Source organism: Corvus cornix, chromosome 12 (genome assembly GCF_000738735.6).
Source record: "Corvus cornix cornix isolate S_Up_H32 chromosome 12, ASM73873v5, whole genome shotgun sequence".
In the NCBI taxonomy this organism is placed as follows: Eukaryota; Metazoa; Chordata; class Aves; order Passeriformes; family Corvidae; genus Corvus; species Corvus cornix.
In genome coordinates this window covers 2,688,471-2,703,875 of record NC_046342.1, presented here as the reverse complement: position 1 = coordinate 2,703,875, position 15,405 = coordinate 2,688,471, and the positions used below count along the sequence as shown (strand labels likewise).

General features: G+C 41.2%; 1 protein-coding gene across 14 annotated transcripts in view; it reads left to right on the top strand.

The window, feature by feature from the left end:
- The window catches only part of ATP2B2 (ATPase plasma membrane Ca2+ transporting 2), a 385,606-nt gene extending 375,535 nt beyond the window's left edge, over positions 1-10,071 (top strand). For 10 of the 14 annotated variants that reach the window (XM_039558683.1, XM_039558677.1, XM_039558674.1 and 7 more), the window contains one exon: positions 6,518-10,071. In XM_039558683.1, coding sequence (XP_039414617.1) covers positions 6,518-6,829 — 312 coding nt within the window. In that variant the 3' untranslated portion in view covers positions 6,830-10,071. Of the gene's footprint in view, positions 1-2,089; positions 2,146-6,517 lie in introns of all 14 variants that reach the window. The other 4 variants (XM_039558681.1, XM_039558678.1, XM_039558682.1 and 1 more) reach the window with 2 other exon arrangements.
- Positions 10,072-15,405: the final 5,334 nt, after the last annotated feature.

Below are 15,405 nucleotides of genomic sequence, written 5' to 3'. Positions count from 1 at the left end.
GGTTGTAATTGTTAAGTTTAGAAAGCACTGGGCAAACAACAAACAAACCAAACCAAACCCCACCAAAAGGAGACCTCCCAGAGTTCCTTTTTCTTGGTTCTGTTGAGAACTGTCAGTTTTGTCAGAGGTTTTTAGAAGCAAATACTTAATAGAATCCCTTGAAACTTTTTACTGCATGAACCCCAGCAGCAGTGGCCTCTAGTGACCCACTTGTGTGGTGAGACAGGAGAAAATACACAGTCACGACTCCAAATTTTATAGCAGCAGTTAAAATCTCACCAGTCAACCACAGAATTGTCTCAGAGGTGTTTGTCCATCATACAGAGCTTAGAAGGTTTCTTTGGCTTATTTTTATGCCTGGTTGATTGGTTGGTTGGTTTTTAAGAAGTGTCTTCATGCAAGAGCAGAGCTCAGCACCCCTAAGGCTGGATTTGTGCTCTGCTTCACTTGGAGGGGCCAGAGCCTTCAGAATTGGGGCTTCATTTGCATGGCCAGACGACCTTTCCCATTCCCCTTTTAATTAAAGAATAGTTGCCATTTCTGAGACGTGCCAAGAACGTGTCGTGCGTAGGGAGCAGTGTTGGACATTCAGCTTTTGCTGGGGTGGCACAGGGGCAGGAACTGTCATTTACAGGTTCAGGTGTCACCCAGGGTTTGCTTTGGGCTGGCACAAGGCCATGAGCATCTGCAAATTGTGCCACACCAACGTGAGGCACTCAGCAAGCTGAGTTCCTGTGGCTCTCACAGCCCATTTCCCACGAGATCATCTTAAAGATTCCATTTAACCGTTTGCAGTCTGCTTTGCATGAAGAGCTTTTATATTTCTTACATATTTAATTTTCTGTAAATGAAATAATTGAGAATTTAGAGCTAAAACTTGAGGCAAAATCTTGTTTGGAGGGAATCGTTTCATGAAGAAAAATGGGAACAATTTTCTTTTAAAGAAATCATCTATTTTAATAAATGTTGAGGCAAAGATTGCTGCCCAATATCGATCTACATTCAGATCCCAGAGCAAGCCCAGTGGGCATTTTCAGTACAGGAAGGTATAACCATCACAGGAGGAAATGGACCAAGCAGAATTGAAACCCACAGCTAAAAATATGTTTATAAAAGTTGCACCGTTGAATTGGGGTTCCATACTAAAGCTTAGGACTTCCCCTGGCTGTAACCAGGGTTTGATCAAACCCTGCAGGGATATGCAAAAAATCAAAATCAACTCCTGTATCTCCTCCCTGAAGGCTAATTAAGCAGATTTAGAGCCTAAATATAAAGCCAAGCCCTCAAGTGGAGATGTGCCATGGCAAGAAGGGTTAGATCCTGAAGCACAAACACGTTCTCTTAAAGGCTTGTGCGATTTATTTAAATCTGATACAAAAATGTCAAACTCCATAATTTTGCAGCAATCCTGCTGGGGGAAGTGGAAGCCCTGCATATGGCTCTGCTCTTATACTCTAAAGCACAGTGGAATTCAGCCCTGTGAGCCTTTTGTGGAATGAGAATCAGGCCTGTGGGGGTGCTCTGCTTTCCTTGCTGCCTGTGGTTTGAATTTTCAGCAGCACTTGCAGGATTTACTGCATCTTTATGTGGAAAGAGTATAGCACAGATAATGTTGTGCATCCATTTCACTCATTAAAGCAGAAAACTAGAATTCTAATTTTTATAGATTTTTTTTTTTTTACTTTGTATTTGAATTTGCTTGACTTCTGCTCTCCAGAACATACGAGGCACAAAATTTATGGGTGACTCCAATCCATGCAGCATCTCCTGTGGAGACCTAATCTGATTTTACTCACCTAAAACTGGGAGGCTTCAAAACGAAATAAATACCAATATACTGAAGAGGTTTCCTATTTCAAAGCTTTCCATATGCAATAGTCCTTGACCAAACTCCTTTACCTTTGTACAGCTTTAGTCTTGACCTAGAATAGTCTCAGTTACACCTAAGAGTTGGCATCTCTTCGCAAAATTGACCTCTTGTTTACAATTTTATACTAATCACCTTACTGACCTTTCAGTATTGAATTTATTTGCTGTTGCAGTGCCCTACTCTCTACTGTCTGAATATTAAATGTGTTTGTTTTCCCAGAGGGCTAGAGAACATTGGACAAAAGGGTTCAGCAGGAGAGAGTGAAATAAAAAGAGGTTGTGAGTCTTTAACCTTGAGCCTGAAATGAATGTGAACCAAACTCCAGATACTTGGCTTAGATGAAGCCAGGTAAACATTCGAGTATAAGCCCACACACTACCAACCATAAACAGCTGTTGGTGCTTACCAGGCTTTGGATATTTTGCCTAGATGGTTGTACATAGGACTGACATTCTGAATATCACCTTTTTCTTCTGATGGGAAAAAAAAAAACCAATTGTAGTATCTAAAATTCTATTTCTTTTTTTTTTTTTTTTGTTTGTTTTTGCTTTTTTTTTTCTTGCCTGATGCAGTATACTAAATCTGACTTTCAAGGTGGGATGAAGCTGAAGAGTTTTTTTCTGTTACAGCTCCAGAGAAGAAAGAAGTGGAAACTTATAGCAGTGTCAAAAATGTCCTGAAGTGTTGTCCCCACAGTCTTTTGTTAAAAGCAGTTCATTTTTTTCTGTTGTCTCCATTACTGTGAGAAAAGGGAGCTGTATCTCACTGTTTGTCTTCCCTTGGCATTGTCAGTCTCATAAAGAAGCACCATTACATGAACTCTACATAGTTCATACTAAACCAACACTTCCCAGGTTCTATCCATCATGGATGTCCCTGCTTTTCCATGCTTTTACAGCCATAACAACATCCCAAGTTCATCTGCTTTATTTTATCTTCAAAAAAACCTGGGTGGGCTTTGTTTCAGCAGAGCCCCTAAACATTTTTACACCAGATATTACCTCAAATCTTGAATTTAAGCATGTATTAAAAGAATTTGTTGCTGTTGGGCCATGTAACTCTGGGTAAATCATATTTTTAAGTCTGGGATCAGCTATAATAAGTAGATTAAATATTGCAGTATTATGGTAGAGAAGGTGGAATGCCACCTTTATGTGCAACAAACCCTCTGCCTTTGTGTCCACTAAGTTTTGTCCCTGCAAGCAATAATTTGATCCATTGGGGACAGGCTTTGAATGAGACTTTGAATTTTATTGTAATGCTGAAATTCTGTCACTGGATGAGGTGTGACACTAAAAAAAAAATAAATGTTTTCCTCTGGATGCCAAGCTAAATATGCAAAATTTTAAGTTGAGGAGGGAGTTTCCTCTAAAGTGAGAAATTAATGGAAAACTAATTTCTCTGTAGAGAAATTTTAAGAAAAGAACGTGGGTATCCACAGCTGCCTTGTGAAGAAAACTCTTTAGAAATCTAATATTATTTATTGTCAGCTTTAGGGACGTGCCCAGTTTGGCCCTTAGGTTACCATTGCCTTCAGAAGATGAGCTACCTTAGGTGTCAGCAGAGCTGAAGCAGTTCTAAGCTAATATTTCCAGTACAAACAATGTGAACAAGTAGAAGCCGTTCTAGAAACATCTAAATGTTCCTGCAGGACCCAAACAGTCCAGGCCAAAAATTTTGCCACACACCTTCACCCAAAGTAAGAGGCTGCAGCTCTATCCATGAGCCAAAAGTCATCATTGCAGTGCTTCCCTGCAATGGCTCATTAATTTCTTAATTCAGGAGCCACTGCAGAGCCCCAAATCCAGGTCATGGCAGGCACGTTTGCAGAGCTGCCTGTCAAACACAACTGGGATCTGTAGCTTTCCCTGCATTGACTAGAGGCTTGGAATTCAATCCAAACGAGGTGCCAAATGTTGGTGTTAAAGCAATGCAGATGCGTTCCCTGCTCCGGGACGTGGAGCTCGCAAATTGAGAGCAGTTCCTCTCTTGCTAAACCACGGAGACTTAAATACTGTTTGTGTGATGAAGGAAAGCTTTCCTTTCACTGTGTTCTGCTGGATCTGTTCAGGATAATATCAAACCCTTTTATTCAAATAAAAATCTGCCTTCACTAAAAAGAATCCAGCTGGCAAATAGAACTTAAGTCTATGCCACAAGTGGCTGCTTTCAAGATCATGGAATTATCTTGATTATCTTGTTGATTGATAAGCTCTAGCATTCAGCTGCAGCTGAAGAGGGGACTGGTACTTGCGTTTAGAAAGCAGAAGTAGAGGGGAGGTTTGCAGAAATGTCCCCTCATCAGCCCATCCTGTAAAGTACCCACGGTACAAAAAGTTTCCTGATTTAAAATAGGGCAATATGGGAATATGGTTTTAAGGCTGCCTCAAAAATCATACAATTTTTTTTCCATCATTTAGACTAATTATTCTGCACTTTAAAAGACAAGCTAGACAGGCATAGATAGTGAAGGAATTAGTTTGTCACCTTTCTGCCTCTAGCAATGCAGATGAATCTCTTACCCCACTCTGTTGACTCTACAGAGCCCTCACAGAGCTCAGCACAACTCAGATTCAGCTCTCACAAACCCCTGGTTTATAACTCCAGGAGCTCTCTTAGGTACACTGTGTGATTGTGTGGGTAAAATTGACTCCAAATTTATTTGTTGGGTTTAGTGTGCAAGACAATCTTCCCTCTTGCACCTCTGCCAACCTAAAATGTTCTCACACGCCAAGATCTGGCTGAGCTGTTCTGTGCCACTCCAATCCTCTTACTTGGAGCACAAGCAGTCACATGAACTACTTTTTGTACTGTGCCCTGCTGTTACCAAATGTATGTGTGAAGGGACGGGAGAGTATTTGGGCTGACCCAAGGATCTGAAGTTGGCAGGACTTCAGCTGTTAAGATTTTTAAAAGATGATGAATATCCAAATTTAGAGAGCATAAACAAGGACCGAGTTCAAAGAGAAAAAAAAAACCAAGGCAGCCTCTTCCTGAAATGTGCTGAAATTCTGTCCAACTTGGCCAGCTCCAAGCACAGGATCAGCTGGACCCCACAGCTGGAACCCCATGGCCCTATGCCATTACTAAAGTGCAGCCTGCCAAGGAAAAGAGGAATTAGAGCTTTACAAAGCAGTGGTGTTATCAGGCCAACCAACAATGTGCAGCATATTTGCATGTAAAAAGATCCACATGCCAACCACCAAACCATTTCAAATGTGTGTGGAGAAGCTTTCACAGTACCTGCTTGCACCTTTTCTGCCTCTGCCTGTGTTTTGGTCTCCCCCCTGAGAAATGCTCAAGGTTTGCTCATGGACTACATGGAAGTGGAGGGATAGAATTCATACTTAGTCATGAAACATTTGCCAACAGATCACGTTTTGCCATTCTGTTTTTTCCTCTCTGCCCCTCCACCCCCTTCCGAAAGGTTCTGTTTTTTTCAGCAGTAACCCAGCACAACCCTTCACTTCTTTTGAGAACTGGTAGGTCCCTGGGACGTAGAGAGCATCCCTCCCTTTGCCCACCCACAGAGGATGTAGCGTCCCCACTCCTCACTCCGCTCCTCCCATTTCCTACTGGGAAAGCTGTGGGCACCATCCCTGAGAATCGCTGGGCTGAGTCTTGAGTTGATTTTCTCCTCTGTTCTTACTGCCAGGTGGTTGCTGGCATTAGATGGCCCCTGGCACAGGTCACTGACCTGCTTTAAAGACTGCATATATGGCATAAATCGTGTGGCTTTCAGCATTTAACTGCACAACCGAGACACCAAACAAAAACAGCTCGCTGTTAACAATGGGACTCAATTCAACCCAACAACCAATACATTATTTTATTACATGTTCTTCTATTTATTAACAAGCTAAATGGCTAGAACAGTGGGTCTATACTCGAGTGTTTACCTCACATCTGCATGAAGGACAAATAAAAGTTGGTTCAACGATACTATGTTCACATTATCCAGGCTTCCAAGTGTAGTTGTTGTGTGCAAGTTATCTCTGTTCATGTGGTAACTGTGATTTTCTTTTTCCCCTGTGGTGGCATGATTACGCTTAGTACTTTGTCTGCTTGGCTTTTTGTGCTCCTGGCTGCATCCATTTAGATTTTGCTTTAAAAACATTGATATTCTAGTTTTTACACTTGGCTCCTGTGTGTGTCTCATACGTACCCATCCAACCGTGTCTGTGTTCCGTGCTTTTCTGTTTGTGAAGTGTGATATGTTATGTGTAATGGTTTTTTTTTAACTACAATACAAAAGAGACTTTTTTAATTAAAAAAAAAAAAGCCTTTCTACTTACTCACTGCAAAAAAACTATCAACATGCATGGTTTGACATTTGCATTTCAATTAACATGGCTTGTCTTTTACTAGGGATGTACCACACGAGTGGACCTTGGCTTTCTTTAACCACTCCTCCCCATCAGTTCTTTGATGGCTTTAAACCTTGATTTATTTTAATATTGCAGTTGGCACAGACATTCAAAATGCACATAACTGAGCCACTCGTTTATGCATATAACATCCAGAGACTTTGGACTCCAGCTGCCTGCACTGCCCTAACCATGTGCTACATTTTTCACCAAGTGTTCTCTGCCCCGGTGCTGCCCTGGGGAGGTGCCCTCTGACAGCCCTTTCCTTTTCTCCCCCCAGATCCGCGTCGTGAAGGCATTCCGTAGCTCTCTCTATGAAGGTTTAGAAAAACCAGAATCTAGAACCTCTATTCACAACTTTATGACTCATCCTGAATTTAGGATAGAAGATTCCCAGCCCCACATCCCACTCATTGATGACACAGACCTAGAAGAAGACCCTGCTCTCAAGAAAAACTCGAGTCCACCGTCCTCGCTGAACAAGAACAACAGTGCTATCGACAGTGGAATCAATCTTACAACTGATACAAGTAAATCAGCTACCTCTTCTAGTCCAGGAAGCCCAATACATAGCCTGGAGACATCACTTTAGCTGAAAAGGTCACTTGCAAAAAAAAAAAAAAAAAAGAAAAGTTAAAGTCGAATAAAATAAGAAACCCCACAGCAACCGAGATATATAAATATATATATTAAAAACATTGCTGGCTGAAAAGCTGTTTGAACTCTTATTCACTCTGAGACAAGTGAATGAATTGTTGATCACAATGGTTTTGGGGAAAGAATGAATGGCTGATTTACATACCCCCCCCTCCCCGTTCCCTTTCAGAAAAACAAAAACAAAAAAAAATCCTCCTGCATGAATGTACTGTACACTGCTGGCCCTTCTTTCTCTCTTTTTGTTTGTTTTTATTTCCTTTTTGTTTTGTTTTTTTTTTTCCTCCTTAAGCAGGAACTGCAGAGGACTTCTTTCTGAGGCTATTTATCCAATTCACTGGTCTGTGAGTTTTTTGAAATGCTTGTGTGGCATGGACTCAATTGTATAGATTAATTTAAATAACTTTTTTGAAGTTGCGAAGCTTAACTTGCACAGTAGATTTGCACCAGTTGGACAGAGGAACTTAAACATTTATGAGACTATATATAGAGATATATACATATAAGTATATAGATAATTAATTATATATATGTATATATCTATCTATATATATATAGTTATATATATATAAAGTTTCTTTGTTGGCATGTTGCCTTGTTTCTGCTCAAATTGCTCTGACTATTTTAACTTATTTATGTCCTAAAAAAAGAATGTAATTTGTTTACAAACCTGTAGATAATATCCTTAACTATTTGTAGGGTTAAGAAAGCACTTCCTGCCGAAGTAGTATAAAAATGGCTCAGCTCAGCTCATTGAAAATGTCTGTACTCTCGCACCCTGGATATTTTATTACAACCGTGCTCTGATTTCTGCCTGATTTCTTTATTTTTTTTTTGTTTGTTTGTTATTTTTTTGTTAATAATGTAGATACTGCTAGTAAATAACAAAAGAAGCCAAAATATAACACATTGGATGTAGCATTGTGATCCTATATACAGGGAGGTAAACCAGGCTTCCTTTGTTTCAAATAAAAATCAAAATGATCAGGTTCTCTCCTTTTTCTTTTTTTTTTTTTCCTTCTGATAATCTGCTTGAACTCGTTTTGGTGCAACATACAATAATGGAGGCTACTTCATTCTTTAGACATACAGCAATGGCTTCTAAAACTATTTTTAGAGAGACATTAAATGAGTTTATAATTTAAAATAAGTTATATTTGGTTTGTCTATATGGAGATAAAACAAATGTTAAAATCTTGTGATATACTGTGTTAATCCTTTTCAATTAGTACTTTAGGCATTTATTTCCTTCTTATTTGCAAGGTATGGGCTGTTGGCATTTTGGATGAAAATCACTGTAGGTTGTTGCTTCGATTTTTTTTTTGAAGAAAAATGTAATTTCTGCACTATTAGGACTGAACAAATCTTTATTAATTGTGTATTGAGATGTGCTTTGTGTGATTTTTTTTTTTAACCAAGCTTGTGTTCCTGTAGTAACACAGAAAGACATTATTTTACCTTGAGCTTTCTACCAAGAAAGCTGCTTTGAAAACCTGCAGTATGGAAGGTGAAAAACATTTTTCAAGATGGTAACAGCCCTAAAAAACTTAAAAATTATGAGCTTATACAATTGCTATGTCAACCACTTGAATGCTAAGCACTTTGTGGATCACAGATTTTTCATAAATAATTTTTGTATTTAATATAAAGTTTGCTTGGAGACTTTTCAGCATATGATTTTTTCCATAACTGTACAGTGCAAAAGACATTTTGAATTACACAATTGATTATGCCAGGCGTGTTGGAACCAAACACCCTCCAACCATCTCGATCAATTGAGTTGTTAAGGTGTTTTCTGGTTGTCTTAAAGTTGGCTCCATAAAGTGGTGCATCTCTGCAGTCACAGCAGCTAAACCAAGCCAGAACTCTCCAAACCAAGCTTAGACTCATGGCCAAACTGCAGACTGAACTCAGAAGTTTTCAGGGTGCATCAGGACTATCAGCCAGGTAAAGCTCTAAGCAGCTTCCCTTGCCAGCTTCCGGACTCTGGGGTAGGAGCTCCAATGCTTTTGGCTCGTCCTTAGCTGTGTGTGGTGCGGGCTGAGCCCGGCAGGGTGCCCAGGTCCCTGCGGGCAGTGTGAGCTGGCAGGAGCCCGTAGCCAGTGGTAGCTGGCTCCCAGCAAGCCGGGATGGGAGCCAGTCAGGATCGGTGGCTCTGTAAATCCGGTGATTCCCCTCTGTACACCACGGATTGGCTCTCTGTGGCCCGCTCGGGATCTCTGTTCAGAAGACAAAAGTGGTATCTATTTACAGGGAAGCCTCTAGCTTTGGACTCGAACATCTACAGAAGCTATTAATACTGGAACAGTTTCCTTTCAGCATCTTAACACACTGACTGTTTGCCTTTTTGTTTCCGAACACTCTTCATATTTTTTTCTTGGTTTCTTTTTTTCTTTGTTTCTTTTTTTTTTTTTTTTTTGAATTTTTTCCTGTAGGAGTACCCCTCCCTAAGGTACCATTCGCAGACTTGAAAACTGTTAAGAAAACGAACACTGCATTCTGTGTATATATAGTAAAACATATATAAACTGAGATGCATAGAAAACTTGGGCTTTTGTGAGCAGAGACTGTGCTTTATGTATATGATAAATGATAGACTTTTTTTTTTTTTTTTTTAAAGCAGAATAGCTATGACCTTTCAACTACAAGTCGTGCATCACAATTCCTTTCTTTTCTTGCTTGACCTCTCTGTGATGGGAACAATGGATCAAAAACCAAAATGATCAGTTTGTTAAAATTCCCTGCAATATATAAATGCTCGCTCTCTACGTACTGTACTTAGCAGCATGAGATTTGTGGACAACAATACAGTGGTACATTGGCAATCCATCCCACTAGGGGTTATTAATATATGTTCATTCATCTGTTTTTATGAATTTTTTTATCTAGACAATAATTGTAAATAAAGAACTTACTCTGTCTGTTCATTTAATACTATGCAAAAGGTTATGCTTTCTATTGTTATTCTTATTCCTACAGTGTGATGCTGGAATGTTTGTGGTTTCAAAAAAAAAACAAACAAAAAGACAAAAGTAAGTAAAATATGTGATGTAAATTATTTTATAGTTTGAAACAAAATGATAAAGTTTTACTCTTGCTGCTTTCTGTCTAATAGATCTCTCTTGGCAGGAGCACAAGTGGAAAATTTAAAGAAATAAATTCACAAAGCAGCATGAACAATAATGGTCTGAATGTAACAGCTTTCTTTATTCTCACCTGAAGTCACTAGATGCAGCTCTGGATTCCCACTGGGCTATTTTGATGTGCAGGTGGATGTAAATCTTCTGGATTGGCAGTGAGGACCCTGCTCCCCGGGCAGTTTGCTTTTCTTGCCCCAGGGGCTGAGGCAGCCCCCAGGGCTTTAATTCCTGCCTGGCTGGGAAATGTGGAGGTGGGAACGGCTCCTGGGAAAGCTGCAGGGAAATCAGCTGGAATGAGTGTGCAACAGAGTCAAATGATGACGTGAATTTGCTTAGGAAACAATGAGTTTAATCTCAGCCCTGAGACCAAGAGCTCTCTGAGGCTTTTCCTGTCATTGATGACAGCTCTGCACTTCCATTGACTTTTTCAGCTCTTTCTCCCTCTGTCAAAACCAGAAAAATGATCTTTGAACCTTCCTAGAATTGGGGAGTTCAGTCCAGGACTCATCCTGCCACTTAAGACCTAGGGAAAAAGGAGGGAATTGTCATTCCGGTGCTCTGGCCCTGAGCCCAGAAGTTCTTTCCCTTTTTTTTTTTCTGCTTAGATTGATGCAGTTGTTCATAAACTGCAGTGCAGCTGTGCTCACACAATATTGTTGCTTTAGGAGTTAGCCAAGCAGGCCAGGTATGAGGTGAGTGGCTGTCAGATTATCTTATTTGTAAAGGTAAAAGGCTTTAAGTTACAGATTTTCCTGTCTTCTCCCCTAGATTTCAAACTTCTACTCACCGATTCTCTATGACAAGTAAGATTTGATAGAGGCCAAAATGAAATAGTGCTACACTGTGGGGAAAGTTACCAATAAATAAAAATGTACTCAACACAGTGAACTCAACAAAACCCCCACAGAAAACAATTATTGAGACAGCAGACTTCTTGGATGAATGGAGCTTTACAGCTGCTTTGGAGTGAAACTGCTTTCGACTTTGATTTTGGGAGCTCAGTGTAGGTGATAGTCAGAAAATATTTCTCTTTCAGTTCTCTGTCACTCATTTACCTCCTCCTTACACACATCAGTTTATTTGCAGCCTTGGTCCAAGTGCTTTTGGCAGGACTCTTCATCTCTGCTAAGAAGTGTCTGTGAGGAGGCGTGGGTAAGAAAAAGGCCGGCATTGTTCAGTGTGTTTTAAGCCCTCTGGGAATGTTGGAGCCTCAGAGATGTATTTTAGGAGCTGCACCTTCTCAGGAGAGTTTGGGAAGTTCTTCTGCAGCAGGGCATGGATGTGAGTTGTAGGTGCAAACTGGGAAGAAGAGCAGCAATGAAATTCCCCACAACACTGAATTCCTGTTCTGTGCATCCAACCGAGGCTTGGGAAAGGCACATGCTTGAAGTTATTAATCCATGAGGGAGAAGCAGGCCAGATACCCTGACTCAAAATAGGAATGCCAGGAGGTTTTAGCTGTTTTGTGTTAAAACTACGAGGGTAAACATTGAGAGCCCCGTAGGAAAACCAGGTGCAGATTTGCTCTGAGGTGCTGTACTGATATAGGAGAGGGAAAATGGTGCAAAAATAGTGGATGAGGGAGAGGCAAAAAGGGGAAATGAGGGAGAAAGAGGAAGAAAATGCAGGTGCATCTATAATTTGGTATATAATGAAATGAAATGGAGTCGTAATTGCTTGTTACTGGCTTGATCTGGCATTGAGTTCCAACCCAAGGATGCTCAAAGAGTGTTCCCTGTCTGAGGGCCTTTTCCAATGAAGTCCACATTCATGAATAGGCTGAGATTCCCAAACCAGCCAGGAGTAGGTGACCTCCAGCATCCCTGTGCCACTGAATATTTGCTGTTACCCCATGCCAAGGATGAGTGGCACCCTCTGTGGTGCTGGTTCCTCCCTGTAGCAGTGAATGTGTGCACAGGGGAAGGACCAGGGCCCAACTCTTCCCACTTCCTCCTGGTATTCCAGCATTTTTAGAGTTGCTTTTGAGGAACCACAAAAGGTAAGCACTGGATATTTCCCATTTGTGTTTGTATTCCTGCAGCAGTGTGAGAAATTGGCAGAATGGAACACAATAATAATAATAATAATAATAACAATAACAATAATAATAAGTATATAATAAAATGTATTCCTGGCTCAGATCTGGACAAGGGTCCATGTGTGCATCGCCCTGGGCTATCAATTCCAAATCCATATTTCCCATTTTATGAAATCAGTGTAGAGAGTGCTCGGGTTTGATCACCAGCACACTGCTACAGGAGGTACTGGGAAAAATAGGGAAGTGTCTGATTCTGGTTTTCTTTTTGCAAGCAGGTTTTAACAGGCACATTATGATCTAACGTGATGGGAACTGAAGAGAAGTATAATTAAACAGCTCATTCATTAAACAGGGCAGACTGTTGAAAAACACACACCCAAGGAAGTGTTTACAATATTTTCTCCCATATGTTCAAACAAACTGATTTTCTGTGTGTCTGGGAGCCCATGTTTGCCTGGTAATAAGCGAGGTGTTAAATTCCAAGTAGGGGAATGTACTTCACTTCTCTCTCTGATGGATTTGGTTGCTTTTCCAGCAAGTTACAAAGCACCTCCCTGTAGCCCTTGTGTGGGGGCATTTAAGAATCTCTAAGAGAGCTGTGTTGAGCCAGTATAAAATCAGCATTGCTGGGGCACAACAAAGAGCTTTTACAAGATTATGAAAACTAGAAAAATGAGTTGTGCAGCTTTCTTGGAAAGTTTCACAGAGCATTTGTGGCACCTGTTAAAGATGGGCCTTTTTCCCAGAATCCCAGAGCAGCCAGGGTTGGAAGGGACCTCTGGAGACCACCCGGTCCAACCCCCACCTAGGCAGGGTCACCTGGAGCAGGTGACACAGGAACACAGCCAGGTGGGTTTGGAATGTCTCCCCAGAGGGTCACATATGGATTTATAGTGCTTTCACCAGTGGGTCATTTAAAATTATTCCAGCTTCGAGTTTCAAAAGAGTCATTTAAAATAATGATCTAAAATTATTAAAGAAATAATAAACATGATGGGATGAAAAGTCCCAGGAATGAGTTACTGGTGTTTTCTCACCATAGCACGTCAGCTGGGAAGGCTGTCTCATCCTTCTTTGCAGATGGATAATTAATCACGATTTTTAATTTGATACGTGTTTGGAATTATTTTCCAGAAGACAAAGATTACAGGAATTCTAGGAGGTGTCACCGTGCACATAAATAGTGCTCTGTGGGAAGGAAGGGAATCAGTTCTGTCCCAAATGAACCTGCTAAATGCCCAGCACTATTGCATGGCCCTGTGACAAGCTTGCTGTTCCACCGGAAAGCATGGTGGCTGGGAGAACACTGGAGCTCCTGGTCTGGGACAGACTGGTTTCCCACTGGTTTGTTTGTTTAGGATGTTGCTGGGTGGCTTCAGTCGCTTTCTCCCCAGCTCCAGGCCTGGTCTCACCATATGGTTTGGTGGGGAGGGGTGCCTGGGCAGCTGATCAGGGAACGAAGCCGTAATTAATTCAGAATAAAATGTCTGTTCTACCAAGCCTACAAAAAAGCAGGGAATTGAACAGATGCCTCTAGAGCTCCCCAACAGAGCACTCAGTGCTCTTGACTGTCTTTGTGTCTGGCCACCTATCAGAGAGAATTTTGGCTTCAGAGGCAAAGCTGCAGAGCCACAAACATCTGCTGGGTGGCTGCTGCAGAGCAGGAGGATTCCTGCCAGGCAGATGCTCACGTGTGACAACCCCCTCACACTTCCCAGAAGGGACGTCCTTGCTGGCAGGACGAGCAAGGCTGGCAGGACAAGCAAGGCTGGACCTTGGGAAGTTGGTTCTGGTGCCATAGAGATCTGTTTGGAGGGGTTTAATCTGCCATCAGGAATTAAAGTCCCTTCTAGTTGGTTTTATCCTATTGTCTGTGCTTGTGAGGGATTTGGATGGTTTCTGTATTTCTCTATTACATTTTCTGTGCTATTTTCTGTAAGCCTGAGGTGATAAAAGTAGTGAAATATTCCTTCTGACTTCTTTCCTTGCATTAAACTCCTGTAAAGCCTCCTGAATCCCATGACTCCTGGATATAAATTGTATTTTCACTGGATGAGAAAACGCAGAGAAAACCCACTTTGGCTGAGCAGGCTGCAGGGATGATTCAATTGCCTTTCTTTTCATTTTCATGTATCAGAACAGAAGCACTCCCCAATAATGCCAAAGCATTTTATCTCCTCCGTGTTCCTGGCCAGCTGATGCTGCCAGGACATTTTGTCCCCGAAAATTTGGAGGCTGATCTGTGATCTGCCACTGGCAGAGCATCCTTATGCTAATGGTGAGCCCAGTGGAAACCTGCCATCCCTCCAAAGAGCAGACACCAAAAATAATGGCTGGTACAGCCCTGAGTCACCTCACACCTTGCTACCTATAGTCAAGAATTAATTTAATTTGTTTATCAATGCAGAACCTCTGCAGTTGCACCACGCTGAAGGGTTTGGTTGCACCATTGAATCCTGAAATGGGACAAAGCTGCAGTCACAATCTGAGTTTCCTTTCTTCAGTAGTTCATGCCCACACTACGTTTTACAAATCATGTATTCATTGAAAGAAACCTCCAAAAACCCATTCTTTATGTTCCCCAGCAATCTGAGATTTGGTGGGAAAACAGGCAGGTACTTAAACATCCTGAATGAGCTCTCCTTGTAAATTAGTTCCACAGAACATCATTCCAAAAATGCTACCAAAGTGGAATAAAATCTGACTGGCTTTAGAAAATAACTACTGGTCATTGAATTATCCTGGGCTCAGAAAACGCCTACATTTTATGCTGAGACTTTGCAGGCAATATTGGAAAGGAAAAGAGAAGAAACTTTGTTTTTTATATGGCAGCAGCTTTAAAAAATACTGTGTTTGCTCCTGAAACTGCAGCTAAATGGTGCCAGAATGGCAGAAAAGTCAGAATAATAAAACACTGATCAAGGTGATTTCAACGCAGGAAAGAAGTCCCTTTTTAAAAGAAAAGTGTAGGTAACAGCTTTTAAAATTTTTGTCAAGATTTGAGTAGCTGAAGCTCAACTCCAGGCTAAGCCAAAAAGCACAACAAGTGTTTGAAATCTTGTGATGAGGGCACTGCTGGTAAACAAAGGAAACAGCAGGTGCTGAAAGGAAATCTTTTAAAGGTACCCAGAAACTCTAATTTCTGTAAGCAATTATTAAATTCAGAGCTACACCATTTCTGCTCCTAATATGACAGATTTATCCAGTTTGCATCTCTAATGAGCATCAAGCCCACGGGAATTAAAGGTCAGGCTGAGAGGCTGCAGCAGGTGAGGGAAACTCTGCTCTGGGTGGGTGTGGGATGAGCTGCAGCAGCTCAGCCTGGGTTGCTGGCAA